General features: G+C 41.1%; 2 protein-coding genes across 14 annotated transcripts; both read left to right on the top strand.

The window, feature by feature from the left end:
- Positions 1-20423, top strand: LOC103407608 (uncharacterized). 5 transcript variants are annotated; one of them, XM_070818765.1, is made up of 2 exons: positions 1-104; positions 19593-20423. In XM_070818765.1, the coding sequence occupies exon 2, from the start codon at positions 19616-19618 to the stop codon at positions 20288-20290; it is 675 nt and encodes a 224-aa protein (XP_070674866.1). In that variant the 5' UTR covers positions 1-104; positions 19593-19615; the 3' UTR covers positions 20291-20423. The 5 variants fall into 5 exon arrangements, with proteins under 5 accessions (XP_070674866.1, XP_070674864.1, XP_008344731.2 ...); XM_070818763.1 differs by having other exon boundaries at positions 19552-20423; XM_008346509.4 differs by lacking the exon at positions 1-104 and adding an exon at positions 18856-18954 and having other exon boundaries at positions 19552-20423.
- Positions 11321-17497, top strand: LOC103416879 (putative pentatricopeptide repeat-containing protein At1g16830). 9 transcript variants are annotated; one of them, XM_070818761.1, is made up of 8 exons: positions 11321-14609; positions 14778-14978; positions 15271-15428; positions 15750-15861; positions 15987-16052; positions 16384-16604; positions 16904-17049; positions 17153-17497. In XM_070818761.1, exons 1-2 carry the CDS (start codon positions 13410-13412, stop codon positions 14958-14960), a joined length of 1383 nt encoding a protein of 460 aa, XP_070674862.1. In that variant the 5' UTR covers positions 11321-13409; the 3' UTR covers positions 14961-14978; positions 15271-15428; positions 15750-15861; positions 15987-16052; positions 16384-16604; positions 16904-17049; positions 17153-17497. The 9 variants fall into 9 exon arrangements, with proteins under 9 accessions (XP_070674862.1, XP_070674859.1, XP_070674861.1 ...); XM_070818762.1 differs by having other exon boundaries at positions 13266-14184; positions 14305-14609; positions 16384-17049; XM_070818758.1 differs by having other exon boundaries at positions 16384-17049.
- Positions 20424-21759: the final 1336 nt, after the last annotated feature.

Here is a 21759-nt window from a genome sequence, read left to right as displayed (position 1 = left end):
CCCAAAATCTTCCCCTTGCAAGCCCCTCTCGCTGCTCTCTCCTATCAACGAAACCGCAGAGGAAGAGAGAGGAAGCTCAAAATCTACTTACATCCCCGGTCCAAGTACTTTCATTTTCATCATGAAGGTCCAATTTCTTCTGTATCATTTCTTAGTCGCAGTCGAATTAGACTGTTCATGATCTAAGGTCTCATGGGTTTGTTGAAAAATCGGTTTATATCTGTATCTTTGTTTGAATTTGATGAAATCTTTGTCTTTTCTTATTTGGGTCTGTGTCAATTTGGATACTTGTTCTGCTTTTGAGCTCGATAAGAGTTTTTTCAGGCACCCAATGATGAAATTGGGAATATTTAATCGCTTTTGTTATGTAAATTTGGAAGTGGATTAATTGAAGCCCTAGTGAATTACAAATGTAGGGCTGGAAAAAAATTCCAAAAATTCCAAATCAAACCGAAATTTTCGGTACGGGATTCGGTTTTGTATTTCCATTTTTTCGGTAATTCTATATCGAACCGAAAATAAATATTATATATATATAATTTTTTAATTATAAGAGAATTATTTCAACCGTTCATTATTTTGGATTTAATCTGTGCCGTTCATTTGTTTTTAGGTCGGATCTCATCCCATTTCAGTTCCATTGATTCCATCGAACTCCACTTGAAGCGCAGCCTGAGCCTCCCTCACCGAGCCCTCATCTCATCTCTCTGTGTCGAACTCCGGCCAGCCACCGGCCCACCACCACACCATACTATCGTCTCTGACTCTCCAGCCTTCCTCACCACACAGCCACGGCCACGCCACCGCTCTCTCTCTCGCGATCTCTCTCTCTCGGGATTCTCTCTAGGGTGATTTTCTCTCACAGACAGAACTCTCGATCCATAACCGAGTCTCACTCTCACCCCAAATTAGGTAATTAATTTAGTGTTTTAAAATCTAGTTTCTGTCTTCCTTTTGAAATTTAATTTAGGGTTTGGAATTAATTTTGTTTGCGGAGTTCACCTCTTTTCACAACAATCTTGAATCTTTGCTCTGTGCAGAAAGACATCCAGAATCTGTTGGAATCTTCTCGAGTATCAAGGTCTGTATGTTTCTTTGAGAAATGATACACATTACAGTCGGTTGCATTGGTGTTTGACTTTACATTTTTATTAAAAAAACATTCGTTTTGGTAAATGACATTGAAATCCCGAATCACGCGACCAGTTCTGCATGTCATTGCTTCATGCTATGCCTGCTTTTATTATGATAGAATGGCTTAGATCATTTTAAATGTAAGGGCAATTTTTCGGGTCTTCAGTGGTGTTTTCACATGCTGACCATAAGGGACCTGAGAGTTGAACAATGATACTAGTTTATGCTCCGTTAAGTTATTCCCTTTTCGGTATTTACCCTTTTGACCTATATAAGAAAATTAGGAAAGACCAAGAGAGGGTCAACAAATATAGGTTTTTCTACTTTACCTACATTATATGGGGTTTTTCTAGTGCCTAGGATTGGACTGGTTAGCATAACTAACGATATCCCATGTATGGTGAATGAAGATCAATGAGTCGGACCAAAATCCATGCTTTGTGGCTGCATCTCCCCCACCTATCAAGGTGTTATCCTCGGTGAACCACTTATTCTTCTTCCGCGAAGATTCAAACAAAACCTTAGTGGCATCTGTGATCTTGATTTGACAGCAGTTCAAAAACATTATCCACCTCAAAATGAAATTGACCTTCAAAAACCCCATATAATGTAGGTAAAGTAGAAAAACCTATATTTGTTGACCATCTCTTGGTCTTTCCAAATTTTCTTATGTAGTGTTTGGTTTGCAGGAAAAGTTGAACTTTCATGGAAAAAGTATGGAGATTTAGGTATTGTTTTCTACACAGCTGGCCAACCCAAATCATCAGAGCACTGCGCCTGTTGCCAATCTGCCACTTTTCATCACCAAGGGTGTGTCCAACTAACAAAACCCAGGAAAATTTCCCCAAAAATTTTGACCGAGAAAGAAGTAAACTCATTCTCAATCATCAAGTTGTGCATTCCACTTTATTAAACTGCTCTTCTGATTTGATTGCACTGAGATTCTTCTTGTGGTGTGCCGGACAACGTAATTATTTTCACAGTAAGATTGGGATTGATCACATGGTTGGTGTGATCAAGCGCATGATGGAACATTGCAGAACAATTCAATTGCTTATTAGGGAACTAGAGAGCATGGGGTGTGTTGTAAAATCTCAAACATTTTTACTTTTGTTGAGGGTTTATTGGCATCTCCGCCTACGTCAGTTTATCTTACATTGCCGGTCCCAAGCCCGGGTAAAGGAGGAGGGGGAGGGCGTCAGGTAGTCGACAGCCGGCACTCCACAGTTACGTCGAATCCTTATGAAAATGAATTCAGAACGAAATCGCGCTAAAGCTAGGGCGTCACCCATAAGTGGCGCGCTGTGTGGCCCGAGCACAGTGATAAGTGAGCAAGGGTCGTATCTCCATAGGCACCCGGATGCAGTGTTAAATGAGCAAGGGGGCCATAGAAACTTCTTTTCGAACGACTCCACTCAAAGTTGTTTGGGAGCATATGCACCTATCAACTTTACACGGGACACACAAAAGAAGTACTTTGATTCCATTGGACGGGGGAGGGTGAAGAAGCTAGGACAGAAGGGTAGAGTTCAGGAGAGTAGAATGTGTTTAGGAACGTGGAATATAGGAACCTTAACGGGAAAATCTATGGAAGTAGTGGAAGTTATGGTGAGGAGAAGGATAAATATTATGTGCCTACAAGAAACTAAGTGGGTTGGTCTTAAGGCAAAGGATCTAGAAAACTCAGGGTTTAAACTTTGGTACTCGGGTACAAATAGAACGAGAAACGGTGTTGGCATCATCGTGGACAAGACCTTGACACAAGATGTTGTAGATGTCAAGAGGGTAGGAGATAGAATCATGGCAATCAAGATTGTAATAGGACAAGAACTTATCAATGTGATTAGTGCGTGCGCACCTCAAGTAGGGTTGGATACGAGTTCGAAGGAGAAATTTTGGGAAGACCTTGGAGACTTGGTGCAAGGAATTGCTCAGACGGAGAAGTTATTTATAGGAGGAGATTTAAATGGACACGTGGGCAGAGAGACAGGCAACTATGGAGGTTTTCATGGTGGCCATGGTTTTGGGGAGAGAAACGAGGATGGGGAAGCTATCTTGGATTTTGCAATGGCATATGATCTCTTCTTAGCCAACACCTTCTTTAAGAAGAGAGAAGAACATGTGATCACCTACAAAAGTGGGTTGTCAAAAACACAAATAGATTTTCTTCTAATGAGGAAAGGGGATCGTATAACTTGTAAGGATTGCAAAGTTATACCAGGAGAGAGCGTGGCTAATCAACATCGCTTGTTGGTGATGGATGTACATATCAAAAGAGTGAGAAAAAAGAACAAGACTTGGAAATGCCCAAGGACTAGATGGTGGAATCTAAAAGAAGAAAAACAAGTCATTTTCAAAGAGAAAGTAATCACCCAGTGTGTGTGGGATAGAGAGGGGGAAGCTAGCCAAATGTGGGATTCCATGGCTAGTTGTATCCGAAAAGTAGCAAAAGAGGTATTAGGAGAGTCCAAGGGCTTTGCCCCACACCAAAAGGAATCTTGGTGGTGGAATGAGGAGGTACAAACAAAGGTGAAGGCTAAGAAGGAATGTTGTAAAGCCTTATACAAGGATATGACCGATGAAAATGGTGAAAGGTATAGAAAAGCGAAGCAAGAGGCGAAGAAAGCTGTGAGAGAAGCTAAGTTAGCGGCTTATGATGATATGTATAAGCGACTAGATACCAAAGAAGGAGAGTTGGATATCTATAAACTAGCTAGAGCAAGGGAAAAGAAGACAAGGGACCTAAACCAAGTGAGGTGCATCAAGGATGAGGATGGAAAGGTTCTTGCTACAGAGAACGCGGTTAAAGACAGATGGAGAGGTTATTTTCATAATCTTTTCAATGAAAGACATGAAAGGAGTGCTTCTTTAGGGGAGTTGAGTAACTCAGAAGAGTGTAGAAACTACTCTTTTTATCGTCGAATCCGGAAGGAAGAAGTGGTTGTAGCTTTGAAAAAGATGAAGCATAGAAAAGCAGTAGGCCCAGACGATATACCAATCGAAGTGTGGAAAGTTTTGGGAGAGACAAGTATAACATGGCTCACTGACCTTTTCAATAGGATTTTGAAAACGAAGAAGATGCCAAATGAGTGGCGAACGAGCACTTTGGTGCCTATCTACAAGAATAAGGGCGACGTACAAAATTGCATGAACTATAGGGGTATTAAGCTAATGAGTCATACAATGAAGCTCTGGGAGAGTCATTGAGCATAGATTGAGGCAAGAGACACGGGTTTCGGACAACCAATTCGGGTTCATGCCTGGGCGCTCAACCATGGAGGCAATCTATCTCTTACGAAGATTGATGGAAAGATATAGAGATGGGAAAAGGGATTTACACATGGTCTTTATAGATTTGGAAAAAGCGTATGATAGGGTCCCAAGAGACATTCTTTGGAGGATTTTAGAGAAGAAAGGAGTACGAGTAGCATATATCCAAGCTATAAAGGATATATATGAAGGAGCAAAGACTGCCGTAAGAACTCATGAAGGACAAACCGAAAGCTTTCCCATAACTGTAGGATTACATCAAGGCTCATCCTTAAGTCCTTACCTTTTTGCGTTGGTAATGGATGAGTTAACAGGACATATTCAAGATGATATTCCTTGGTGTATGCTTTTCGCAGACGATATAGTGTTGATAGATGAAACTCAGGAAGGGGTAAATGCAAAGCTTAACCTTTGGAGAGAAGTGTTGGAATCTAAAGGTCTTCGCCTAAGCCGATCAAAGACAGAATATATGGAGTGCAAGTTCAGTGCAAATGGAGGCCAAAACGAGTTAGGGGTGAGGATCGGAGATCAAGAAATACCAAAGAGCGATCGTTTTCGTTACCTAGGATCTATCTTGCAAAAGAACGGAGAATTAGATGGAGATCTCAACCATAGAATACAAGTTGGATGGATGAAGTGTAAGAGTGCATCCGGCGTGTTGTGTGACCGCCGTATGCCACTGAAGCTCAAGGGAAAATTTTATAGGACGGCAATAAGGCCGACGATGCTGTATGGCACAGAATGTTGGGCGGTGAAGCATCAACACGTACACAAAATGGGTGTAGCGGAGATGAGGATGCTTCGTTGGATGTGTGGGCACACAAGAAAGGATAAGATTAGGAATGAGGATATCCGGGGTAAAGTAGGAGTAGCCGAAATTGAAGGAAAGATGAGAGAAAATCGGTTACGGTGGTTTGGACATGTGCAAAGAAGGCCTACTGACGCTCCGATTAGAAGATGCGACTATGGGACAGAGGTTCAGGGCCGAAGGGGTAGAGGAAGACCTAGGAAAACTTTGGAAGAGACTCTAAGAAAAGACTTAGAGTACTTGGATCTAACGGAGGACATGACACAGGACCGAGCACAATGGCGTTCAAAGATTCATATAGCCGATCCCACTCAGTGACTTGGATTTTTCAAGTCTCCAACCGAGAAGTTTTCCTCACTCGGGAAATTAAGGGAATACTACCTCAACCTACATGCTCCACTCACAAAGCTTCAACATACAAGCTTCAACAAAAGAAAATTCAGAGAACTTAGCGAAGAAGGCTTTGGTGTATTTAACACAATACGTTGAAATGAAGGAATAACTCGAATTTCAAATCATTCACTTGCTTTAACTACTCATGGAAAGCTATTTATTGATATCCCCGATAAGTCACAAATATGTACATATACATGAGTCAAAATAAACAAACAAGAGGGAGCCTTCACAAAGGTTGCTTAGGAGAAGTCTCAGCAGTCGGTAGAGCCCCAGAAAGAGCAGGCACTGGAGGGGGATCATTTAGAGCCTCAGTACTGGGCAGAACCCTAGAAGGAGGAGGCATCAGAGGTTGATCATTTGGAGCTTCATTACGCGGTACAGCCCCAGAAGACGAATGCAATAAATGCCTTTGGAACAAACCCACAAATCTCTGATGATCAAGTAAAACCTGACCATCAGATTCCTTCATCTGGTCAAGCTTCCTCTTCATGTTTGTAGCATAGTCATGTGCGAGCCGGTGCAACTGTTTATTCTCATGCTTGAGCCCTCTAATCTCTTGTTTGAGACTCATCACTTCAGCCGCCAATGATTCAACTTGGCGGGTTGGAGCAAATAGGCGTTGGGCCATGTTAGACACAGAACCTGCACACTGAACACTGAGAACCAGAGAATCCTTAACAGCCAACTCATCAGACCATTTGGAAAGTAGTCTGTTATCTTTGGGAGTGAGAAGGTTCCTGGCCACTACCGCTGCGGTCATATCATTCTTCATCACGGAATCCCCAACGGTAAGAGGACCAGTAGGGGAGACGAAGGATGGGCGCCATATGTTGTCTGGAGAAGGCGTGGCTGCCTCTTCAACAAGGTTCAAGTCAAAACGACGGTCGGAGGGGCCAGACATTTTCAAAGGTGTTGAAGAGAGAAGAGGTCGGACAAATCAAGATCTTAGAAGTGCAAGAATGGAGCTTCTACTGGTGGAGATTCAAGTGTGCTTTGGAACTTAATGCCAGCCTCTATAAAAATCTGCACTCGACGGAGCTTCAGAAATCGAAGAGGCGTTTGCTTTCTCAAAAGCTGGGCTGCTCAGAGACCACGAGACGTTTGCTTTCTCAAAAGTTGGGTTGCTCAAAGACCACGAAGGCCGATCTCAGAAATCGAAGAGGCGCTTGCTTTCTCAAAAGCTGGGCTGCTCAGAGACCACGAGGGCCGATCTCAAAAATCGAAGAGGCACCTACTTTTCCAGCCTTGTCAGCACCTGTCAGCTTTGCGGAAATTATGGGCATTATGTCGAAGATTTCTGGTGAAGTAGAAAGCACATGAATCTTATTGTTCAATCACCCACTTCCCACACGCAACATTAGCTCATGGGTACCACAGATAACTTTGTCAAAGTTCTCTGACAAAGTTGAGACACGTGAAGCTTGCAGCTCCCACTACACCGCTCTGACCAAGAAGGGTAAAAGAATAGCAAAGAAACAGCACTAACAAAGTTTAGACACATAAATTTTGAAGGTCTAGCTACCATATTATTACCCACAAGGGTAAAGGAACAGTACCACTGCTGGATAATTGGAAAGTCCCTGTGTGTCAACCTTTGTGTTTCGTGGCAAGATAGACTAGCAAACATGCCCAACCTTTTCTCACATTCGAGAAAACACTCCCAACAAGATTGTTTGCTCCGAAATCGAAGAGGCACCGCCCTTCGAATCTCGAGAGCCAGACTCCCAACATGATTACTTTCTCAAAAATCGAAGAGACACCGCTCTCCGAATCTCGACAGCCAGACCCCTAGCAGGATTGCTTTCTCAAAAATAGAAAAGGCATCGTTCTCCGAATCTTGAGAGCCAGATCTCCGACAGGATTGCTTGTTCGAAAACCGAAGAGGCACCACTTTCCCAACTTCAAGAGCCGGATCTCCTTGGATAAAGCTTATCTGTAATCTTTACACGCAACATCAGCTTTCCAGATACGACAGACCACTTTTTAAAGTGCTCTGACAGAGTTAAAACATGTGAAGCTGGCAGCTCCCACTACCGTGTTATGACCAAGCAGGGTAAAGGAATAGCATTACTACTTGTTGTTAGGGAGACTTCTATATATGTTGACCTCCATCCCCAACAGACAGGCAGACCTGCAAAAATGCTCAACCCTTCCTCATATCTGAGAGGGCACTCCCAAAGAAGCCTTTCGAAATATTCAGCTTTCTTTCCCCCCGATAATACCTCTGCAAACAAGCTATACTAGAGCAAGAATATCTCATATCATCAGGGTTAAAAGCAAGAGTATCCCATATCATGTTTTTTCCCTGTCTTTTCCTTTGGCCTTGTTCTTACCTGCAAGATAAGGAGAAAGAGAGCAATCAGTCAGCACTTGGAATCAAGCTTCCAGTCAGGAACTGACTGCTTGGAACCCCTTACTTGATTACTTACCTGGCATTGCTCTTGAGTACTCATCTTCAACATCTTATGCTTCCAGGGAAGATACCGCATCTGCCTGATGAACAGATAGGGCAAGTGAGAAGGATACAAGGAAGCATGTGGAGACAAGCGTAACAGCACACGTGCCGATACATCCACTACTCTGTCAAAAGCAAAAGTATCCCATATCAGCAGGGTCGAACGTACTATAGATTTGATGGACTTATTTTGACCCTCAAATTCTTCAGTCGGCCTTATACTCTGGAGGAAACCAGAAAACCCTCCAGCCCAGTTCAAGAATAAGCCTGTGGAAAGTTACTTCTTCAAAAGCAAAAGTATCCCATATCATCTCTTCTCATTTTTCTTCTCTTTATCCTTCATGCTGCCGGCAAGATAGGGAGAATGTGAACAATCAGCCGGAACTCGAAATCAAAGTTCTGATCTGGGACTGATTACTTGGAGCTCTGATTGCTTACCTTGTCTGTCACCTCTTTTAGCAGATCCCCTAGCTCGACGACTTGGAGGACTCCTACTACATGGTTTGTATCGCGCTTGACCAAGCCTGAAACTACAAGTAAGCTTCAAGTGAAATTGATACATTACCTTGTGCATCTCCACCAGTTAAAGATACCACCCCTGGATGGAGGAAGAGTACTTCCAGAGAAGATGCCACATCTACCTACGAGACAGATAAGGCAAGTCAAGACGATACCACACTCCGGTACTTAGAAGTTTCGTGATTACGAGATCATTCTCCCACGATATTTCCTAATGTCATTTGTACTAAATCATTCACTTGTACTCACTAAAAGAGAGCTTGAACCTATGTACTTGTGTAAACCCTTCACAATTAATGAGAACTCCTCTATTTCGTGGACGTAGCCAATATGGATGAACCACGTACATCTGGTGTTTGCTTTCCTATCTCTATCCATTTATATACTTATCCACACTAATGACCGGAGCAATCTAGCGAAGATCACAAAAAGCGACCGTTTTCGCTACCTAGGATCTATCTTGCAAGAGAACGGAGAATTAGATGGAGATCTCAACCATAGAATACAAGCTGGATGGATGAAGTGTAAGAGTGCATCCGGCGTGTTGTGTGACCGTCGTAGGTCACTGAAGCTCAAGGGAAAATTTTATAGGACGGCAATAAGGCCAGCGATGTTGTATGGCACAGAATGTTGGGCGGTAAAGCATCAACACGTACACAAAATGGGTGTAGCGGAGATAAGGATGCTTCGTGGGATGTGTGGGCACACGAGAAAGAATAAGATTGTGAATGAGGATATCCGAGGTAAAGTAGGAGTAGCTGAAGTTGAAGGAAAGATGAGAGAAAATCGGTTACGGTGGTTTGGACATGTGCAAAGAAGGCCTACTGACGCTCCGGTTCGAAGATGTGACTACGGAACAGAGGTTCGGGGTCGAAGGGGTAGAAGAAGACCTAGGAAAACTTTGAAAGAGACCCTAAGAAAAGACTTAGAGTACTTGGATCTAACGGAGGACATGACACAAAACCGAGCGCAATGGCGTTCTAGGATTCATATAGCCGACCCCACTTAGTGGGAAAAGGCTTTGTTGTTGTTGTTGTTGTTTAGGGTTTATTGGCATGGCGAAATGTATACTGTTTATAACATATTTAGGGCCTCGTATTTAGATCTCGTACAAATACTCGGGGGACTTAAATGTAATTATGTGATAAAGGAAGGGGCATATATGTAATAAGTGAGGAGTCCTTATTCTATAAAAGGACCCCTCACCCTCACAATTAAGGAGGCCTGACTCTCACTCTCAGAGGCCATTTCTGAAGCCTCTCACCCCCTCTCAAAGCTTCCTCACACCCCCAAAGCTCTAAGCTCTCTCTCTCCCTCTTCAACAGAGAAATACAATACAATCAATGTGGACGTAGCCCAAACCTTGGGGTGAACCACGATAAAATCCTTGTGTTCTTTGTGTTCTTCGTGTTCTTGAGCGTTTGTGCAGATTCACAGTCGGATTTACGTTGTACCAAGACCATCCGGTTTTGTGCATCAACATTTGGCGCCGTCTGTGGGAATCGACACGAAAAGCTATGTCGGTTCTCTTTCATTTTTTCATCTCACTACCGTGAAACCTCACCACAATATCCATTGTGAATCTGCAAAACCCAAAATTATTCGACAACCAAAACTCTCTCTACCTTTCTCTTGCTTCTGATTTCTTTCACCTCAACAAACTCAACAAACTCAACAAACCCAATAAACCAAACAACTTTCAACTGAGAGAAGGAAAAATGGGCGGACGAGATTTATCTGGAGAGAGAGGCAGGGGTAGTGCAGTGCAGGTAAAGAGAAAGCAAAATCAAAGGCGATGGCAGAAGAGAAAATAAAGGTGAGAGTCAGATTCCTTCCTTCATTCTCTCTCCTCCTCACAAAAAGTCGAACGCATCACCCAATTGCAGCTCCCGAGCACACATCCATGGTGTGACTGGGTGTGGGAACACCCAATCCTCAAAAGTTCCTCAGTCGGCGATTCCAACGATGTCAATGTCCGACATTCACTCTGCTTCTCCGACGATCACGCGCCACCTGAAACCGGCGAGTTCGCTGCGGAATGAGCTTGGTTTGTTTCTGGATGTGAGTCGGGTCGGGTTCACGGACGAGTTCATTTCTAAAATGGAGCCCCCGGTTCCAGGCAGCTTTCAAGGACATGGAGGAGCTGAATGAATAGATTGGCGAGATCCCACTCACCCAAGAAGGCCTGGCCCAGGCCCAGCTCGCCGGCGCCGAGATCCACCGCGTCGTCTCCGACGCCACTGGAGCCGACAACCCCAACTTCAGTCCAGCTTTAGTCCCTGTTGATCCCACGAGTTCATAAATCTCGGCCTTGCTGAGTTGGGTTTCCTCCATTCTTCCAGCAGCACGCAAAAAAAAAAAAAAAAAAAAAAAAAAAAAAATTGGGTTCTGGAATTTCAATGTGAACTTGACAGCGAAAGCCTTATCCGAAGGCGGATTCGAGTTGCTGTTTAAGCAGATTTTCACGACTGACTAGAACGAGAAATTGAAGAAGACGTTTGCCTGTTATCTTTCGACGTCGACGGGGCAGGTTGCCGGGACTCAGTATCTTTCGACTGCTACTGGCTTTTTTGCAGCGATCGTCCTCTGACTTTTACTGCTCCGTCTGGACAAGCAGCTTGGAGTGACCACAAGATGTATTCCGTGAAGGGGAAGATGAAAGGCTCGTTCAGGAAAAGCTTTAGGTGGCTTAAAAGATAAGTACACCCAAGTGTTTTATGGCTGGTGATGATTAATAAGTGCTTTTTGTGTCGAAAAGCTTGCCTGAATTTGGTAACTTGAACTAGTGGTTCTTACCACACTGACCAAAGTCTTTGTCAGAGGGTTGGCGCGGGAGATTCCCAAAGAGGCCTTGAGAGAGCGCTTCGACAAGCACGGCAAGATCTTGGAGGCCGTCATCACCTCCGACCTCCACTTCTACATCTCCAGGGTCAGCCCATAAGCAATCAGAGGAAAACCAGGAAGAAGATAAGTTTCTATTAACAATCCTATTATTATTCCTCTTGTCTGCCACCTGCTAAAAGCAGAATGAGCAGGGTAACACCAGCGACAACGAAAATGGTGAGAATGTGCTCGAGTCGGAGGACCCCATACTCAAGAAATCAGAGGCGCAGTGGAAAGAGAAAAGAAAAAGCATGCATTTATCCCTCGTGACAGATCAACCACTCCCACGAAAGCAAATGCAAAACAGAAACAAAGAAAAATAAAAAAAAGAAAGACAAAAGCAAAAGAGGTGCAAGCTGTCACCAATGAGTCATATTCGTCGATTCAAGCAAGTCTAAAGCAACAAAGGTGCGGAGATCAAGAAAAGCAGAAAGGCAGTGGCAGACAAAGCAAAAGGAAAAGAGAAAGAAAAGGGAAAGTAAAAACAAAAGCAAGTCAGTGTGTCTGGAAGTGGAGAGATCAAAGAGGGAACAGAAAAGAAAAAAGATCATGTCGTTGGGAGAATATTTCAGAAAGCAGAAAAGAGGAAAGCAAAAAGGATGCACATGGAGACACTGCCAAAACAAGGAATAAATACCCCACCCGAATGATGTAATTTATTTTTATTATCTTTCAGAGACATCTGTATAAACCCCATCAGAGGGTAATATATATAAACCCCATCAGAGGGTCAAAAAAAAAAAAAACAAAAAACAAAAAAAAAAAAAAACAAAAAAAAAAAAAAAAAAACAAAAAAAAGGAAAAGCCCAAAACAAATGGGCTGACATGTTGTGGAGGGCAGAGGCCCATAGGCCTGAAATAGCACCAACCAGGTGATCAAAAGTACGCCTAGTACTCCAAATTATACATGAACATTACTCATGTCATTCATACATACACATTCATGAGCATCACTCATAACAATCATACATAAACATTCATGACCATCATTCATGTCAACATTCATGAGCATCACTCCTGTTAACATTCATGAGCATCACTCATGACAACATCCATAAGCATCACTCATGTCAACATCCATGAGCATCACTCATGTCAATCAACATAAACATGCATAAGCATCACTCATGTCAAATCAGCTTCAAAGACTTCATTTACAGAGCTCTAGCTTCAAAAGCTTCATTCACAAGAGCTCTAGCTTCAAAAGCTTCATTTACAGAGCTCTAGCTTCAAAAGCTTCATTCACAAGAGCTCTAGCTTCAAAAGCTTCATTTACAGAGCTCTAGCTTCAAAGACTTCATTTACAGAGCTCTAGATTCAAAAGCTTCATTTACAAAAGCTCTAGCTTTAAAAGCTTCATTTACAGAGCTCTAGCTTCAAAGCTTCACTTGCAAAGCTTCACTTACAAAGCTTCAGTGCAGGGTATACAAATACCGCCTCCGAACAACCGCCACTTCGGCCCACACATGGACTGAATTTCAAGTCTCCAGCCAAAAGACTCTCTTGACTGAAGACTTAGGGGACTACTGTTTATACCATATTTAGGGCCTCGTATTTAGATCTCGTACAAATACTCGAGGGACTTAAATGTAATTATGTGATAAAGGAAGGGGCAGATATGTAATAAGTGAGGAGTCCTTATTCTATAAAAGGACCCCTCACCCTCACAATTAAGGAGGCCTGACTCTCACTCTCAGAGGCCATTTCTGAAGCCTCTCACCCCCTCTCAAAGCTTCCTCACACCCCCAAAGCTCTAAGCTCTCTCTCTCCCTCTTCAACAGAGAAATACAATACAATCAATGTGGACGTAGCCCAAACCTTGGGGTGAACCACGATAAAATCCTTGTGTTCTTTGTGTTCTTCGTGTTCTTGAGCGTTTGTGCAGATTCACAGTCGGATTTACGTTGTACCAAGACCATCCGGTTTTGTGCATCAACATATACAATGGTTTTTGAGGTTATTGAGGTAATGGGAACTTATGGTTTTACTCCAAACACATTTGCTCGTAACATAACCATTGATGCGTTGTTCAAAATTGGGTGTGGGGATTTAGCTATTAAGTTTCTGAAGGAGACTCGAAGGCCAAATTTTTTGACTTTTAACATTGCACTATGTAATTTATGTAAGCTCAATGATTTATGTCACATTGGAGATGTATTGAGAATGATGTTGCGGCAGGGGTATCACCCAAAAGTTGAGACATTTGAGATGATTATGAGCTGTTTTTGCAAAATGGGTAATACAGCGGAGGCACATCAAGTGTTGGGTCTATTGATTACTTTGGGCATCACTGTGTCTGTAAATGTTTGGAGTATGTTGATGAATGGGTTTTGTCGATTGCAGAGACCTGATATGGCTGGTAAGTTATTGGAGAAGATGGTCGAGACTGGTTCTTCTCCTAGTATTGTAACGTACACAACTTTAATCAGAGGATTTTTAAAATCTAATATGGTTAGTGAAGCATTCAATATTCTAAATATTATGGAATCTAAAGGATATGCCCCTGACCTTGTTCTTTGTAATGTGTTAATAGACTCCTTTGCCAAGGCTGGGAGGTGTGATGATGCCATTGATGTTTTTGTTAGCATGCAATCACGAAACTTAGCTCCTGATTCTTGTACTGTCTCTTCCTTGTTATCCACCATATGTTTGTCTAGGAGGTTTCATCTCTTACCCAAGTTGGTTCGTGGACTTGACGTAGAAGCCGACTTATTGCTATGTAACTCACTTCTCTGTTATTTTTGTAAGGCTGGGTTTCCATCTCTTGCTGTGAAGTTTTATAATGATATGCTTGATAATGGTCTTACACCAGATAAGTATACTTTTGTTGGATTAGTAGATGGGTTATGTAAGGCAAGAAGAGTTGATGAAGCAGTTGATGTGTACCATGGGATTCTCCTAAGTTTCCCTGGACAAGATGCTTACATTCATACTGTGGTCATGGATGGGCTTACAAAGGTTGGTAAGTTTAATGCGGCCATTAGAGTGTTTAGAAAAGCAGTTGCAGAGGGATTCACACTTGATGTTGTAGCATACACAGTTGCCATAATTGGGCTCTTTATGGGTGGTAGAGCTGGAGAGGCTTGGTCACTCTTTCGCCAGATGAAGGAGGTCGGCTTGGCTCCTACTGCACATACATACAATGTAATGGTTTCTGGTTTCGTTAAAGAAAGAGATCTTAACATGGTTAATTTAATGCTACAAGAGATGATAGAAGCAAAAGTAGAACTGGGCTCCAATACTTTCTTGAGATTATCAAAATTCCTCTGTAGACCATATCATTCTGATTCAGTTATTGAACTCTGGATTCAGATGAGAAGTTTGGGTTTGATATCTTCCAAGGTAGTGCAAGAATTACTCTTCGATGTAGTTACCGAAAGCGGGAAAGTAGATGATGGCCTCATTGCATTTTTAGACGTTAGTTCAATAACTGATTTATCTGTGGAGACATCTGGCTCTGAAGACGTTTATGATGTGGCTGCTTCAATTGGTTGAGACCTGCCTCCAAGAATGGTACGTCTCACTGATCTTGCATAATTTATTGGAGCAAATAAGGGAAGGGGCAAAAGTCAAGAGTTTGTTTTTCATTCTTCACTTGTTCAGTTCATGCTTCGTCTCATTATTTTTTATTTTTTTGACAAACGATAGCCTAGTGGGTTAAATTGTTAGTTGTTAGGGGGAGAGGGATTGGTGGGGATCGAACCCGCACCAAGGTGCATAGGCATGATTGCTTTCCTCCACCGCGGTAAAGCGCCATCTTCATGCTTCATCTCACTACGATTCATTGTATGTTTGTCTTTTGCAGCTGGCTTCTATATTTATTGGAGTTGCTTGATCTGGGTGCCATCTATTTGTACTTCTCTAGATATGTACATGGTCAATCATCCGACAAAATCAGCACTAGTTTGCCCAGCTTATTAAAGTTGTGAATTTAATCATCATATTTCTACAGGATTTCTGAAGGTGCGTTCTATTTGTCACCTTATTTCCATATTTTGAAGTATGCTCTTCCCTTGGTTAATATTGATATGTATAGGTAGGTCATGTACATGGTAGTTATCATGGGGTTATGGATGCTCAATGATAATGTGAGAAAACAGGGTTAACCATTATACTTTGGTTACTGTTTAATGTTGTTTGGATGAATTAGGTTGCAACTTTTTGGATCTGGAAAATTTGGATTTTAGTGAAAATTTACAAGTGCACCTAGCAGTACAAATTAAAATCGATTCATCTGTTCTTTTCTTCTCATTTCTTCCTCTTATCATTTGTCACATTTCTTAGCTAGCACTTTATGTTGTGGTGGATTGTGCGTCCGCAACAAGTATGAAATGACAGGCAAAACCAAGAATTTCGCAAAGCAACATGCTTGGTGTGGAGAAAAGTTCTATTAGAGGTGCGTGTTCTTGTCTGAAACTATTAGAGGTTTTTGGTTTTCTATAATATGATTCTTATCTCATACTATGTATAGTTTGGTATATGTTGGCTGACAGAAAAGTCACAATATGTCCATATCTTCAGAGGCAGTTGCTTCTACACTACCACATACGGGGAATCAAAGATAAGCCTTCGTTCAACCTCAGAATGGTGAGTGTTTCAATTTTAGTTTGTATTTATGACACTGCATATGAATATAGTTGAATACTATAGTCTCACTGCTTTTGTCGAACAAGGGGAGTGAGTTGAGTTGTGATCTGTTCATTTCGTGCAATATAGAATTGATTAATCATATGAGGCCAAGAGCGCGTACAGTTGGTATCGTGTAAATCTACTAAATAATGTAGCAGGCGAATGAAATTATTGGAAGACTAAGCTGAAAAAGTGGTCTCACTCTGCGCGACACATTCTAATTTCATGCATGTCTAAGAATTTGAGGATTAAGCTGGTGCTTTTGCTAAAATCATTGCTGACTCTGCAGATGGGGTTTATGTCAAAGAAGTTGTAATGAGAATTACAACTATAATTACACTTCGGCGTAAAGGGAATGAAATTAAGGTGTTCAACCTACCTGGAATCCAAGTATCGAAAAACCTAAATGACGAAGAGAAGGCTCCCGAGATTCCAATTAGTCTGGGATGATGTGGTATTTAGCGTCCTCGCCAAAGCATTAAGCCAACTCTCGGAATCTCTGATGCGTTTGTACACTCAGTTCCTTAATATGATTATGCAGTCCTCACCATATACCTGCCTTTTATTTTGAAAACGAGCTCGTGTAATGTAAAACTTGTAGGCACTTGCTTAAATTTGTTGATTCTAAATTCGAATGAGCTTCATTCTCTTTGTATCACATAAAAATTTTCTGATGTTGCACTTATATCTCAAACGAGATTGTTTACATGATAGAGCAACCATGGACATTGTCTGACATTGTCGTCACTGCAGATAGTGTAAGGATCAGTTGCTGCTTTTGAATCTGATGGCATGTAATTCATCGGTAGATGCAGGTTCGCATACGGACGGTGGAGGGTACATGTGGTTCCAATTCATTGGCATCATGTATTGGTCTTGGTTATAAGCCATCATGCCTTGTGGACCTGTGGCGGTACCATTGCCATTGGATATGTGCCGGTTGAGCTCATATGACGTACATTCTCAAACCAGAGCCCTTCTTCTCTTCTATTGCCATTAGTATTTATTATCTATTAGACTATAATTCAATCTAAATGATTTGTGGTTTATTGTTTTAGGCACGGCTAATTTGGGATGTGAGGAGAATACAACAGAAGGTAATGAAATGCCGCCACCACCTCCTCGACCACCTCAAGATGAAGTTTAACAATGTCAAAATCAATCATTACCTCCACGACCACCCATTTTAAGGGGAAGGGCTCAACCATCAACATCAAGGGGAAGAGTACAAGTACCAACAAGAAGGGAGCAACCACAACCATCAACAAGATCAAGGGGCCGAAGAGGCCAACAATCTTCATAAACTTTAAGCTTTTCATTTTGCTTTTGGTTTGTAACATAATTTATTTTGAAACTTTGGCTTGTAACTAATTTTTTTGCTTTTGGGTTAATTTATTTTGAAACCTTCGCATGTGATTAATTTTTATGCTTTTGGATTTGTTACTTAATTTATTTTTGTTGCATGCATGTGTAGTAGAATAGGCAGATCAGATTGGCTATTGTGAGTAGGGGATATATCCAAGGATTTTGGTTTGATTTTATTTCAACAAAATAACTTGATCACCTCATTCATGCTTGGGAACTATAGATATGCACAGATTGACTGCGCACTGCACAGCAGCACAGACAAGTTATTATAGCCCAAAAACCGAAAAGCCCAAAAGCCCAACAAAAAAAGCCGAAAAAAGCCTAAAAGCTCGAAATTATTTCGGGATTCCTGATTTGTCCTGAAATTTCGAAACTATTTTGGGAATTCCGAAAATTTGGTTTGGGATTGGTCTTGAAATTGGGAATCCCAAAAATTATGGTTTGGGAATCGGGACAAAATTTTTGGTTTGGGATCCTATATCGAACCAGCCCTAGTGAAATTTGTATACTTATAATTTAATTGATATATGAGGGCGAGCTTCAGACGCAACCGAAAAATTGCTCTTTGTGACAGAAATGTCATAAGTTCGAGTCGTGAAAACAGCCTATTTGCAAAACAAGAGTAAGGTTGCCTACAATAGACGTTTTTTCGACCCTCGCAAAGCAGGAAGCCTTATTGGCTTGGAGTAGCCCTTTTATAATTTAATTGATATATAGAGCTTAATTAGAGTAGATGTTTACTGTAATAGATGTTTGTTTTGGTTTGTAAAGGGGGTTCATACGAATATCTGATTTTGTGCAGCTATATTAATCCATTGATCAACTTTTGATTAATCGTTCAAGGGTCGTAGTCGACGGAGTTAAAAATGCAGTCCAACGGAGCTCCTACAGCCATGGAAGTTGAAGCAGGGTCGTAGTGATCTGTTATGCTATCGAATTGTAGAATAATATAAGTGATTAGATACTTGAAAAATAAAATTTGAACTACTTGTATTATAATATTTAATGCACTGAGTAGTGTTATCGATTATTTTAGATTATCTTATGCATAAAAAAACTGTATAATGACACTTGGTGCACCGAGCGGTGCTATTGATATACTGATAAGTCAACCTATGCATGAAAAAAACTGTATATCCAAAATTATAACAAATGACCAAAACATTAAGACGGTTAGATCGTTCAAATATATTATGAGCGTAAGCAACTATATTAAAATTGAGACACATTTTTTACAAAAATTTTGATGCACTTTCTTAAGGCCTACTCTATAACATTTAACTATCTAACTTACCAACGCTATCATTATATATAAATAAATAAATAACAGTTGGGCCTACTCTATAAGGCCCAATCCATACCCAAAAAACTACTACATATAAAATCAAAAACCTAATTAATTCTACCCGCCCCTCTCTGTGCTCTCTCTTATCGACGAAACCGCAGAGGAAGAGAGAAGAAGAGCTCAAAATCTACTTACACCCCGGTCCAGGTACTTTCATTTTCATCATGAAGGTCCATTTTTCTGTATCATTTCTTAGACGCTATCGAATTAGGCTGTTCATGATCTAAGGTCTTGTGGGTATGTTGAAAAATCCGTTTATATTTGTTTCTTTGTTTGAATTTGATGAAATCTTTGTCTTTTCTTATTTGGGTCTGTGTCAATTTGGATATTTGTTCTGCTTTTGATCTCGATAAGAGTTTTTTCAGGCACCCAATGATGAAATTGGGAATATTTAATCGCTTCTGTTATGTAAATTTGGAAGTGGATTAATTGAAGCTGTAGTGAAATTCGTATATTTATATATTTAATTGATATATGAAGGCGAGGCTCGGTGCAACGGAAAAGTTGCTCCTTTATGACCGAAAGGTCATAGGTTTGAGTTATGAAAACAGTCTCTTTGCAAAGCAAGATTAGGGCTGCTTACAATAGACCCTCGCAACAGGGAGCCTTATTGGCTTGGAGTAACCCTTTTATAATTTAATTGATAATTTGATATATAGAGCTTAATTAGAGTAGATGTTTATTGTAATAGATGTTTGTTTTGGTTTGTAGAGGGGGTTCATACGAATATCTGAATTTGTGCAGCTATAGGAATCCATTGATCAACTTTTGATTAACTGTTGAAGGGTCGTAGTCGGCGGAGTTAAAAATGCAGTCCAACAGAGCTCCTACAGCCATGGAAGTCGAAGAAGGTTCATCTGCACCAAATTCATCGCCTGGGACTTTACCACCCAAGCCATCATTTGCGCCTTTGAAGGCTCATGAGATGTCAGATGGACAAGTCCAGTTCCGGAAAGTCTCTGTTCCACCGCATCGTTATTCGCCCCTCAAGAAAGCATGGATGGACATATACACCCCAATTTACGAGCAGATGAGGATAGACATTCGTATGAATCTCAAGGGTCGCAAAGTTGAGTTAAAGACTAGAGCTGACACACCCGATGTAAGTAATCTACAGAAGTGCGCTGATTTTGTTCAGGCTTTCATGCTGGGTTTTGATGTTATAGACGCCATTGCCCTTTTGCGGATGGATGAGCTCTATGTAGAGTCTTTTGAGATCAAGGACGTTAAAACCCTTCGTGGGGAGCACTTGTCTCGTGCTATAGGAAGGCTTTCTGGTAAGGGTGGTAAAACAAAGTTTGCAATCGAGAATGCTACAAAGACGAGGATTGTGATTGCTGACACCAAGATTCACATACTGGGATCTTTTGCAAATATTAAGGTTGCAAGGGATTCTCTTTGCAGCCTCATCTTAGGGTCCCCTGCCGGAAAAGTGTATTCGAAATTAAGAGCAGTTACTGCTAGATTGGCGGAAAGGTTTTGATTTCGGTTTTGTGTCACCTTAGACGTTTGTCTTGAGTTATGCTAAGCCAATTATAGTTCTGAGTATTTTGAGGATGCTTGTAAGAGGTTTTTGTAACATCATATGGACCATCTAGTAAGAAAACTTTTTTTTTTATTTTTTTGGATATCTTGGTGTGAATTGATTTTAAGGAAAACTAATAAAAATAGCTTGAAAATTTTGAGTTATAACGATAAGGACAAAATAAAGGGTAAAGTGAATAGTACCATGATTGATTTTTTAGTGTAAAAATGTGGTTTTTGGTTAAAGTAAAAAAATATTGGTAGCTTTTCGTTAAATTCCCTTGATTTTATAAACTGGAGGTCTTGGGTTTGAGTTCATCCCTAACCACAGCACCAAGCTTTCACTTAATGTTTCACTTAAAATAAATTGACTTCAAAAACGTGAAACATTAAGTAAAAGCTTGGCGCTGTGGTTAGGGATGAACTCAAACCCGAGACCTCTGGTCTCTAGTTTTTAGGATGGCTGATATCAGACTAGCTCATAGGCTAGATTGGTGCCAACTGTCATAGCACCTGGTGTGTTTAAGTTGTTAGCGTGCTAGGCACGAGAGTTTTACTCGTGTTGGATTTGAGAGTGGATTTGCAATGGTCATTTGTGATGGTAATTTGTACTCTCACTGACCATTGTCTCATTCTCTGAATCGAATCCAAGAGGCATAAATCTGTGATTTTGAGTCAACCAACGAACTGGCTGGATCTGGTGTTGAGCTACAAAGTTCGGTGTTCACCAGAACTACGAAAACTACGACTTCTAGTGTATACAAATGAAGACGATTTTCAAGTCTCACAACTTGTGGTAGTTTGTAGATGAAGGATTTGAGATTCCAGATGAATTTGAGGATGAACTCACGGAGAAGGAGAAGATTGGGGTTCAGGATTCCATAGCTCGAGACGTGTTGGGGTTGATTCAAGGTGCAGTTTCAGATGAGATCTTCCCTAAGATTGTGAACCAAGAGACTGCAAAGGAGGCGTGGGGATATTCTGAAGCAAGAATGGAGAGGCGATTCACAAGTTAGAGCTATGAAATTGCTAGGTATTCGTCGAGACTTTGAGTATGCTCGTATGAGAGATGATGAATCATTATCTGTTTATTTGACTAGACTGTTTGGATTTATTAACCAAATGAAGATGTATAGTGAAGAGTGAGCAATAAAAGAAATGTGGAAAAATTGTTGATTAGTCTCACTAGGATCTATGATAATATTGTGTCTGTGATTGAGAGGACTAAGAAACTTGATAAAAATGATTCTACTGAGGTTGTAGCAACATTCGAGGTCTTCGAACAAAGACTAATTTTTTTTGTTTTTTGTTTTTTTTGTTTTTTAAAATGAGACAATTGATGGCAACCCACGGTTATCACCATTTCCGAGGGTTGAGAAGACTCTGTAGCATTTCAACAAAAAGGACAAAAAGATACTTTCCAGTCTA

The sequence above is a fragment of the Malus domestica genome, chromosome 03 (assembly GCF_042453785.1).
Source record: "Malus domestica chromosome 03, GDT2T_hap1".
NCBI lineage: Eukaryota > Viridiplantae > Streptophyta > Magnoliopsida > Rosales > Rosaceae > Malus > Malus domestica.
The sequence above is the reverse complement of the archived record's forward strand: the minus strand, read 5'-3'. Positions and strand labels throughout refer to the sequence as shown.

Bases quoted from the DNA above. Each gene is read 5' to 3' on its own strand.
- LOC103407608 (XM_070818765.1), top strand. From the start codon at position 19,616: ATGCAGTCCAACAGAGCTCCTACAGCCATGGAAGTCGAAGAAGGTTCA.
- LOC103416879 (XM_070818754.1), top strand. From the start codon at position 13,410: ATGGTTTTTGAGGTTATTGAGGTAATGGGAACTTATGGTTTTACTCCA.